Source organism: Populus trichocarpa, chromosome 18 (assembly GCF_000002775.5).
Source record: "Populus trichocarpa isolate Nisqually-1 chromosome 18, P.trichocarpa_v4.1, whole genome shotgun sequence".
In the NCBI taxonomy this organism is placed as follows: Eukaryota; Viridiplantae; Streptophyta; class Magnoliopsida; order Malpighiales; family Salicaceae; genus Populus; species Populus trichocarpa.
The window spans coordinates 1,123,820-1,136,077 of NC_037302.2; the positions used below are offsets into that span (position 1 = coordinate 1,123,820).

The window sequence follows — 12,258 nt, forward strand, 5'->3', positions numbered from 1 at the left end:
ATTGTATTTTAAAGCTGTGTATGGCTTTCTATTTTGTTTTTATTACAAAAGCCCAAATGGAAACCAAAGCCGGATTTATTTAGCCCAAAATCTAAATTTTAAACATTTTAAATTTAAAAAAATTGTTTGCTATAAATTCCGAATTGAAATCTATTCTTCTATTTTTTTAGTTATAGTTTTTAGATCCGAATGAAAAAAAATAAAAATATTCTCAACACATTGATAAGTCAAGAACTTAACTACTTAACCATCTAATAGGTGACTCAATGATAAGAGCTTGGATTAACGTGTTTGTTTCCTTGTGGTCTCAGGTTTGAGCCATGTGGTTGCTAACATGAATACCACTGGAGACTTACATGGTCGTTAACTCCAGGGCTCATGAGATTAGTCAAGGTGTACGCAAGCTGACCCGAACACCCACTTTAATAAAAAAAAATTAATAAAGAACTTAACTACTTTATTTTTCCCTTTTTTTTCTTGTCTAACTATATTGTGTTGCTGAAAATTTATACTCTGTTTGGCCCTCTATTTTTATAATTTTTATCTGTTGTCTTTAAAGTGAAGCATAAAAAAAATGGTGTGGATTTTAAAAATCAACTACTACATTTTTAAGAGTTAAAGATGATTTTATAAAAATAATTTAAATGTATATATTATCTTTCACTTTAAAAAGCATGGGAATTGATGCTTTTATAATAACATGTTTTTTTTAAAAGGATAAAAATAACTTTAACTATTATAAAATTAATTAACATAAATCCTGTTTATCTTATACATTGTAATTAACTAACTTTGATTATTTTTATTTTATATTATAATGTTATTACCAAGAGTGCAGATCCTAAACGTGGTGCAGGGAAAAAAGAAAAGAAAACCTTTTGATTGCATTAGAGGTAGATGGTTTGTTGATTTGACAATATTTTAAAAAGCCATAAGAATATAAGACTCATTATTAATTTAACTGGGTTTAATAAATTTGATTGATTTAATAATATAATTAAAAAAATATAACAACAGCAAATAAAGCTAAAAAAAACAATAATTAACTATAAAAAATAAGTTGTCAGTATTATATTCGAGAGAAGAAAAAAAAAGTTCATTGAAGACTACTCATTGCTAGAAAAAACTTGCTGTGATGATTCTAACGCAGCTATGAAAAGTTGCATGAATACATCAAAAAAGATTGCATGCTTTGTTAGAGCAACGATCCAAAAAACAAACCACACAAAATATTATAAAGTGAGCATATCATATTTATATTTAATCAATTAATTTAATTAAAAAAATATTTTTAAAAAGCTAATTTTAACACAAATAAATGACAAATAAAAAAACTCAAGATAACCCAGATCATTTTTAAAATTAGTGAAAAACAAGAAAAAAAAACAACGAAGCCTAATTTCCAATTAAATAAATATTGAAAAAAAAAATTGAAAAAACATCAGCTTAAATAAAGAGGAAACAAACAAGCAAACCAAAGTGAATCTCCTAAATTTATGTTAATCTCTCAAGCTTGCAACTCGTGAAGTCCTAGACTTAAACTCAGAGCTCAAATCCAACCAATTTGATGTTGAAGAAATAAACTTGAAAACAAATTAGTTTAAAAATTTTGTCAAAGTAAAAGAAATAACAATAAAAAAATAAGGATCAAATATGATAGGAAAAAAAAACTAAAAGATGATGAAATTATAAAAAAAAATCAATTATAAAAAATATTTTAAATAAAACAAATAGCAATAAAAAAAATAAGTATAAAATCTGACAAATAAAAAAAATTGGAAGAGAATGAAATTGAAAATAAAATATATTTTATAAATTATTTCAAATAAAATAAATAGCAATAAAAAAAATATAAATCAAATTGGAAGAAAAAACAAATTAAAGGGCTATTTTGAGAATTTGGAGGGTCGAACACAAAAATCAAGGGAAAGAAATAAAAGAAGGAAAAAAAAAAAAAAAGCAACTGACACCAAACTAGAGGTCAATAAACCACACATATCACCTAGAGAATGAGAGGTCACCGAGATAATTCAAATGTCGCTCTAAAAGTCACTGTTTGGTCACCAAACACCTCCTCATGTATCGCTCAAATGGCAGTGGCCACAACCCATGCTCTAGAGTGTGAAATTCATGCATCAACTATTTTTTTTAATAATATTTATATTTATTAAATTACTAAATTGTCTATCAGTCAACTTAATTGAAACAAAAAAACTATGTTGAAAATAAGAAAAAGCCTATGTACATGAGTTAAAGAGATTTTTCTTTTAAAGGTAATCTAGGCGTCAATTTATTTTTATTTTATTTTTTTATTTTTAAGGGTAATTTAATAATTTCACCAAGCTTTTAAAATGTTAAAAGATTAATTTATTCCCTATCAATATGATAATGACCAATCAATCATCGTGAAAAAACCACATTACTTCTAATAACTAATTCATTGTTTTTTTTAAATAAACAAAATAGTAATTATACTATTCCAATTCACGTCACAATAGGTGACTAGAGCTCTATTAGCTATTTTTTTTTTTTTAATATGCAAAAACTAATCTTAAAAATATATTTACCGTTAAAAAAAATAAACTCAAAATCAATATATAAGATAAAAAAACATGACTCTTCATGTCTCCCCTTAAATATATCAATTTACTTTGATATAACTTGATTTACCAATATAAAGACTTGAACTAATGATTAACCAAGTATATTCCCTCCCTATTCAAGCTTTAATTAGATTAGACACCGAGAAGTAAATTTCTTAAGAATTCCCTAATCCCAAAGTGGACATTCGGACTTTAGGTTGTTTGTTTTTTCAGTTGTCATCGCGTTTTATAATTTTTTTAAAAAAATATTTTTTTTTAAAATTAATTATTTAGATGATTTTAGATTATTTTGATATGATAATATCAAAATAAAATTTTTAAAATAAAAAATATATTATTTTCATGTATTTTTAAATAAAAAATATTTTAAAAAATAATAATTATTGTACTCTTAAATACTATCTATGATTTGACAGGAGAAGTGGAATTAATTTTAATGCTTGAATACTAATGTTGTGCTTGGAATCGCGGTGCAAACTGTATTTCTAAAAATTTTAAAATTTATTTTTTAAAAACATAATTTTATTTTATATTTTTAAATCGTTTTGATGTGCTAATGTTAAAAATAATTTTTTAAAAATAAAAATAATTTATTTTAATATATTTTTAAATAAAAAATATTTTAAATCACCATCTTTACTCCAATCTCAAAAAAAAGTAACTCCCTAATCATAAAGAGAAATTAATCAGTTTACCGAGTCAATATTGAAGCGATGCAAGGCACCATGACAAATATGATTGCATTTTTCTCATAGCACATGAAAGGAAAAAATATGAAAAAAAAAAAAAAACTCAGCATGCATATATCTTGTTATGATACAAAACCAGGTATTAAACCTATAATGGTTTCAACAGAAATTCGATCTTCAGAAAACTTATTTATTAAAAATAATAGTCACAAATTCTGGACAGAACTAATCTTATTTTTTAAAAAGAATATAAAAATACACTGGTAAGAATAAAAAAAATTACAAAACCAGGTAACTCTTCTAAAAACAAATTAAAATTGTATTTTAAACAGTATTTTATAAATAAATTATTATCAAAAATAATTTTCTTAAATAAAAATATATTTTTAAATAAAAAAACAACTACTATATCTAATATCACATACTCTCATGAATTAAACTTTACAAAATTAGACCTAAACAGAAACAAATTTTATAATTAAGATAATCAGCTGTACTACAATTCTTCCCGAAACTACTCTTTAAATAAAAAAACATTGACTCCTTAATCAACAATTTACATAACCCATCAACATTCATATCTCTCTCTCTTCTCTCCCAAGCTTTGACTCTATACCAAAGCTTATATTTGACTCCTTGCTAGTGAGACCTCGCCCCATAAAAACCAAGCAATCACCAGGAAAATCACCTCCTTCCCCATTCACAATCCCTTAGGCCTCTCTCTCCTTCTCTATAACTAGCTACTAGCTAGCATCCCTCTTCCCCTTTGTCAATGAAAATAGAAGGGTATAATCACATGAACACCATGGCAACTTCTTCTCCTCCAACATCACCTACAACCTTTGTTCAAGCAGACACAAACAGTTTTAGAGACCTTGTCCAGAAATTAACCGGTTTAGCTAGTGACACGCAACAACTTCCGGCAACAAGAATACTCTCCTCATCAAAATCATTTCACAGTCCCGTTGACTTCACCGGCCCACGCCGGTCACCTTTCAAGCTCCAAGAACGTAGACATACCTCAAGAAAGCTAGAGATCAAACTTGGCCTGACCTCTCTCAGTAACTCTTCATCACCAGCCCGCCAAACACGCCAAGTCGAATCGCCAGTCACTCCACTTAGCTCAGAGTTTTTGTTTTTCCCGAGTCCAGGCACTACCGAGTCGCCATCTCCACCAGCAGTTTTAGAGGAGGAGAAGGCCATAGCTGAAAAGGGTTTTTACTTGCATCCGTCGCCGTTGAATACACCAAGAGGGAGCGAGCCACCTGAGCTGCTGCCTCTGTTTCCATTGAGTTCACCGAGTCAGAGCAATCAAGATTAGGTTTATCTTGGTGTTGAGAACATGTTTAAAGAAACACTAAACGTATCTGTATCTTGCATCAAGTTTTTGTTCTGGGTTTTTAAAGAATATAAGAAACATTTGCCATGTTTTAGGTTTTTTTTTTTCCTTTTCCCAGTCTTGTTCCTATCTTGCAAATGGTTTTTGCATTATCAGAGAAGATGATGATGATGCCTGTGGAATTTCAATGGCAGTACTGTTGATCAATGGAAGTGATAATGATTGATTGATTGTTTTTTTTTGGTTGACATAGTCCATAATAACAATAATTATTTTGATATGGGGGCGCTTTCAAATTTAATAATTTAAAATCTAACTTTTAAAAAATTGTTATACGTACAGTTTGAGTTCATACGGCCGATCAATGATTTGGAATCAAATTCTGAACACGTAAGAAATGATAAGTGGTGTTCGGCTAGTTTTCGAAGATGAAAAAATAACTAGAATAATTATGAGATATTCAGTTTAATTGGTTTGATTTTAAATTTATTTTTTATAAATAACTATTTTGAATTTTATAAATTTTAGGGCCGTTGAAGACTTATATGGTTATTAATTTTATGATCCATAAAATTAGTCGAGGTATGCGTAAGCTACCCCGAACATCCATGTTAATAAAAAAAAATTAGTTACAATCATATAAAATATATTTATTTCTAAGATGACTTTAAATAAATTTTTATACTCTAAATAGAAAGTGTAGAAAAATATATTTCATATCTATCTCCGCCGATAAAATAATAAAATGTTACCCAAGACCACAACAAAGCCCGTAATTTTCTACCGGAAAGCAATAGCCTTGGTGGTGACGTTGTGGCCGCCATCCTTGTTAAACATTAAACCTTGGATTGTAAATACCAACGGCTGTGATTTATTTTGATACAGAATTAAGTTCACGACATCAGACTGTCTTTCCATGCTTCTTCTTCTTCTTCCTCATCCGGTTGCCTTAGAGTGTGTTTAGGTTGTTGGGTTTAAAAATATTTTTTATTAAAATACTATTTTTTTTATTTTTAAAAAATTATTTATAATATCATCACATTAAAACAATCCAAAAATATATAAAAAAATTAATTTTAAATAAAAACAAATTCAAATTTTCATAAAACATCATTTGGAACGTAATTCTAAACGATGCCTTAGTGTGAAGCAGCGGTTGTTTTTGGAAGTATTTTTTATTTGAAAATATTTAATTTTTTAAAAATAAATTTTGATATTAATATATTAAAATAATCTGAAAATATAAAAAATAATTTTAAACAATTTTTTTAAATTTTTTTTCACGAAACACCCATTTAAAACACAATTTCAAATAACACTGAAGTGTGATAAGGTTAAGTTTGAGTTTTCTCTTATAAGTGCAGTCCTCCTTTTACGTAACAAATCACATCTCACTGAAAGCTAAAAATACACGTTTTTTTTTGTTTTTTTCTCCCACCAAAAAAAAAAAACCACACCTCACCACAGCTCAATTTCAAATACACTTGGGTATTATTTGTGGTCGTAAAAAATTTGAATTTTTTTATTTGAAATTAATTTTTGATATATTTTTGTCATTTTAATATACCAATATAAAAAATAAATTTTAAAAAATATAATAATAAATACTTTATAAAAAAAAAAATATGAAGGGGGTTTACGACGCATCATCATCGTGTGAGGCTCTGTTTTGTTTCTGGGGAGGGGGGAGATATCGTAGTTGACAATCCTGTCTGGAAAGAGTTTGGGTTATTGAATTTTGAGACAAGCTCGTCAGTCACCGCATCAGTACAAATTAATTGTTTTTATTAAAATATAAACATTTTTTCTTTCTTGCAATTGACCGGTTCGGATTGGTTGGCTAAACTTGGTCATTAAAGACCCTATTCTGAGTCAACCGTTTTTTCGTGGAATTAATGTTATGTTTATTGATTTCAACTCAATTAACATCAATTTCTAAATCCGAGGTTTTTTCGATCAACATAATATATAAACATATATATAAACATGCTTGTTTAAGTTGTGTGGCCGCGCTTTAGAAAAAATCAAATTTTTTTAAATTTTAAATTAATTTTTTTTTGTATTTTTAAATTATTTTAATGTGATGATATTAAAATAAATTTAAAAAAAAATATATTTTTCTAAAAAAAACACTTTAAAAGATAATCGTCATCACAATGCTAAACATTATTTAAAGGGTGTTTCAGAGTGCTTTCCAAGAGTGTTTTTAACTTTACATTGATTTTTTAGTGTTTTATGATGATTTTGAAAAGTAGATATTAAAAATAATAAAAAAATAATTTTGTTGAATTTGAAGGGAAAAAACTATTTTAAAAAACAACTTGTATTACAAATTTAAATACATACTAAGGGAGTGTTTGTTTTTGTAGTCCAACTTGTTTTTCAAGATATTTTTTAAACCGCTTTTTACCTGAAAAAAATTAAATTAATGTTTTTTAAGTATTTGTTAATGATTTTTAAGAAATGATAAGTAACATATATATAGACACACACATGCTTATTATGTAGCGTTTAATTAGTATTGTAAAATACAAAAATAGAAACAGAAACATAAAATAAATTTGATTTTAAACAGTTTTTAAATAAATTTATTGACTCTCCAAATAGAAATATATGAAAGAAACATTTCTTTTCTATTATTATTTTATTTTTTAAAGTATTTTTAGTTTTGAAATGTATCAAAATAATATATTTTTTAATTTATTTTTAATAGTAATATATCAAAACAATTCAAAAAAAATTAAAAAAAATTAATTCGAAACTAAAATAATTTAAAAAATTTCAAATACATGGTTCCACAGCTGCCAAAATCATCTTAGCAAATCGCATAATTTTCTATGGGAAAGAAATAACCTTGCTGGTGACGTTGTTGTCATCTCCTTAGATTGTAAATTCCAACGGCTGTGATTTATTTTGACACAGAATAAAGCACAATACATTTGACTGTCTCCTTTGCTGCTGCCTTTTCTTCTTCCAGTACGTGTTGAGTACTGTGATGGAAGATATTTTTTAAAAATATATTTTTAATTTTTCTTTATTTTTTATATAAATATATTAAAATAATCAGAAAAGAGGCTAAAAAAAAAACTATCTTACTTCATTAGGAAGCTGTCTTTGGTGGTCCCATGAAATTTTTTTGCCATTGATGTTGATGTTGATGTTGATGGAGAGAGCATATTTGGTGTTTAAGGCCTAACTACGAGTGTGGTTGACAGTGTGATTGCGGGTGTTTTTCAAATAATTTTTCGTGTCAAAATGCATGCCAATAATTTTTTTTTATTTTTTAAAAATCATTTTTGATATCAGCACATCAAAACGATCCAAAACATATAAATCATATTAAATTTTAGTAAAAAAAAAAATTAAAATTTTTTAAAAACGCCGCCGCAGCCGCGTTTCCAAACGTTCCCTGACAAGATAAACCCTTGTATTTTTTAAAAGCAAGGTCTGACAAAATATGAAGGAGATTTACGAAGCATCTTCGTGCCAAACTCTGTTTTGTTTCTGGGAGGGGGAAGGGGGGGAGATATCATAGTTAATAAATTTTTTTATGTAAGAAAATAATTGGTTAATTTTTTTTCAAATTTCAAGATATTGTTAAAGTAATAATTTAAATAATATAAAAAAACAAAACAATAATAAATAAATTGACAAAAAAAACAACGAAAAAAAAAGAGATAGAAAGAACCAAACCAAAGCCTATCTAGATTATTAAACAACCCGATGTTAACCTAATTGGAAAAAAAAATCAAACTTAAAAAAAAAGAAAACATCAGCTTTAAAAAAAAGGAAAAAAACAGAGCAATCTCGGACAAACTTTCTAAATCTAATCTAATCTAAAAAACATGTAATTTATTAGATCATGAACCCGAGTTCAATAAAAAAACTTAAATGTCATTCAATTTAATTTTAAATAATTAAACGTATGTAAAAACCAAGAAAATTCAGACAAACATCTTAAACATGATCAAATCTTAAAAAGCTTGCAAACTATGAAAATTTGGATCCAGGTCTATTAAGAAGTTTATTATAAGTCAATTTTAAAATATAAAATTGAAAACTTGTCAAAGCCCAAAAAAGATAATAAAAAAAGCCTCGAGTTAACCCAGTAGCCAACCCGGGCCAACAAATCAAATACATAACCTAGGACATGAGACTGAGATGACGCTATAAACAGGAAAGCTTAAAAAATACCGGTAAAAAAATATTAAAAAGGAATGCTTAAAAAACAGAAGTCTACCCGGGCTAATCTTTTAGATTTATGACCCGGGTCACAAGATCGATGTGACCCCTTCAAAGACAAAAAAAAAAAAAACCAGATACTTAACCAAACAAATATCGAGGGAGGAAATTGAGAAAAACATTAATAAAAAAATAGTAATTAAAAGAATTAGGACTAAATTTAGCATAAAATCAAATGAAATTAAATATTTAGGGATGAAATTGTAAAAAACCAATCCATTTAGAAAATAATTAAAAAAATAGCAATTAAAAGAAGAAGAACCAAATTTGACACAAAGCTTAAATGAAAATAAATGTCTAGGGGTGGAAATGTAAAAAAAATAAATCAATCAAGAAAATGATTTAAAACAAAATAAATGACAATTCAAAGAATGAGCACCAAATTTGAAAACAAATTTCAAAAATTAAATGATTGGGGATGAAATCAAAAATAAAATCCAATTAGAAATAATCAATGTAAATAAAAAAAATTACAAATAAGAGAAGAGGGACTGATTCCAAAGAAAAAAATAAATTGAAGGGTTTGTATGATTTTTTGCATGACTAGCATGCAATCCTAGGAAGAAAGAGAGAGAAAAAAAAGAAAAGTCATTTTCGGCCATACCTTACCGAACCACCATACAAGCAGCATCTTGGGAGGAAGAGAATGTCGAGACGAATCAAATGATGCTTTGAACGCGCCATTACAACCAGTGGCGGAGGGAGGGGGGGCTGGCAGGGGCCCCGGCCCCTGCAAAGAAATGCCCCTCTCTTGTAAATATTTAATAGAAATAATTAAAAAAAAATTCCATCCCTCTAATTTATAATTTGACCCCTTCTAATTTTTTTTGTCTTGCTCCGCTCCTGAATTTACAACCACCTAAGTTAGTTGCAAGCGTCGCTCGAAGTTATTGGAGAGTTTAACATGTTGGCGCGCGCCAATGGCTTTTTTGTTTGTTTTTATTTGTACAAAATTAAAAATGCTTTCAAGACCAATCAACAATAACAAACAAACCATGAGGAAATTACTACCAAGCCCCTGAATCCAAGTTTAAAAATTGGAATGACATGGGTAATGTATTAATTCCACCGTTCTATCAAACATGAAAATACAAAAATGCTCTTGTGCAGAAGGCATTGAATTATTGTATTCTAGGATTACATTAGTTATTTTACTGTGCATTTTAAAAAACAATTACCAAAATACCCTACTCAATTCTCAAAAAACATTATGTCATTGGAAAAAGACCACCCTACCCCCGAACAAAGGCAAAAGAGAAAATGATCAAAAGACAATATAATAATTATACTATTGTAATAAATAGTAAACCGTGTCTTGGAGCACAATAATATCACCATGAGTTTTAGCTTTCTTGTTGATTATCTCGAAAAAAAAGAGAATCATTACTCTATAGAGCAATCAAATACTCAATTAACTATTTTTTTTTTTTTAATATTGATTAGTTAGATAAACTAGATTATTAAAGACCTTATTGAATTAATTTTTTTTCTCATTTCATAATATTAATATTACATTTTATTTATTTAAACTAAAAACTTAATTCAAATCGGATCATGTTTTATTTATTGAGATCGTGAGTGTCATTCGCGATAGTGAAAAGGGGTAAAAAACAAAGTTGATAAACATAGTTGATAAATCAAAATTTAAAATTTAATCAAAATCTCCATGTCACATAAATTAATCAAAATTAATAGACATAGTTGATAAATCAAATTTAACGGACCCAAAAAACCCATAAGAGACCTTATTCATTGTATTTGGACATAATAATTTCATGGTCTCGTTCTAGAGGAGAAGCCCGACTCTATAGTCTCGCTTTAGTGGAGGAGCTCGACTCTATAGACTTGCTCTAGGGGAGAAGCCTGACCCTGTAGTCTAGCCCGGCTCTATGGGCTCACCCTAGGTTGTGCGTCTGAACCTATTTCCCACATCTAATAGGTCCAAGCAATTTTCCTGAGCTTAACACTTCTTCGAGATATTTTTTTGGACCTCAAGGGGTACCTCTGTATTTTATACTGGTCCACTACGTATTATTTTGAGTAGAATACAACTCAAAATATCATAAGGATGAAATTACAATCCAGCTCATCTTCTGCACAAAATGACAAAACTCATGGGCTATAAATACACCATGAATCTTTCAAACTTCAGGTTTATATTCTTCATTCTTAACACTTCCAACATATATAATTTTAGAGTTTATCTCTTTAAAATATAATTGCACTATCTCTCTCTATAAAATTACTTGGTTAAGAATCCGAGTCCCCACATTCATCAAATGAGATGTTTTGTAAGTACCAACTACCGATCATATTGACTTACTAGACATTACTAGCTATCAACTACCAACCACACGACCTTTTCATTTCAAGCCATCAGATATCTTAACTAGGAATAATGAATTAGATTGCTTGAACTAAGAGATTAACCAATTATCCAACACATTAACTTTATTTCTAAATATCTTGAATTTTGAGACTCATCAATCATAAATTAATCCTAATATATCTCTTCAATTAAAATATTTGCTTGCATACAAACCTACCTATCACAACGAAATTTCAACATTCAAAATATGTGGCGTTGTGGTGCAATATATTCATGAGCATATACATTCATAGCAACAATCAAATCCAGGCCGAGAAGTCAAAATTTTCATTCACACGCTGTCCAACTTATCACAGAAACATAAACAAAATCAGATTAATACTAATGTTTGGATCAACATGTTGTCGTGGAAAGCATGATGACGCTGTATATATTTGTCAATACATACATGCAATTTCTTCTTCCCCTTTCTTGAAACAAAATTAATGGAGTCTCGTTTTCCATGAGCACAGGATCAGTTTAGTTCTTGTCAACCACTGCAGCACCATGGCACCAAGCTGGGTGTGAACAAGATGGTTTCCCGTCCACTGTTTTCCAGCTCAGAAAGAGCATGAAGCCATGAAAGTCTTCAAGAGTTGCTCTCCTAATAACCTATGTCCTTTACAGCTTTCAAAGACAAATATTGTCCACTATAGAACCCAAGTCATAATCTAGTCTAAAACGATAAGTTTACCTTCTCGAAGGCAACTCGTTTTCGTTTTCAGACTCACTTGCATGAATTGAGGCATAACATTGCTTTCACATTTTCCATTTTACTCTTGTAGTTTAGATAGGTAGGATGTTAGCATCTTTTTTTCTGCATATGAACTTTCTTCAAACTTGATCAAAAGCAAATCATTTATACAAATTCATGGAAATCATTGATAAACTAATCAAAAAGAGAAGAAAACGTAAGCATATAATACAAACCCCCATGGGGTTGATCTCGAAGCATTTAGCTATGAGCTTTGAAAGTTTGTTTTTTTTAAGATCTCAAGTTCGAATCCCATCAGTACT

The 12,258-nt window shown here is 28.5% G+C and overlaps 1 protein-coding gene across 1 annotated transcript; it reads left to right on the forward strand.

Annotated features, from left to right (window-relative positions):
- The first annotated feature begins 3,753 nt into the window (after positions 1-3,753).
- Positions 3,754-4,868, forward strand: LOC7458434 (VQ motif-containing protein 11). The gene has a single exon (XM_002324890.4). It carries the CDS (start codon positions 4,065-4,067, stop codon positions 4,611-4,613), a length of 549 nt encoding a protein of 182 aa, XP_002324926.3. The 5' UTR covers positions 3,754-4,064; the 3' UTR covers positions 4,614-4,868.
- The last annotated feature ends 7,390 nt before the right edge of the window (positions 4,869-12,258 follow it).

What these genes read in the sequence shown, in the direction of transcription:
- LOC7458434 (XM_002324890.4), top strand. Translation starts at nt 4,065, where the DNA reads ATGAAAATAGAAGGGTATAATCACATGAACACCATGGCAACTTCTTCT.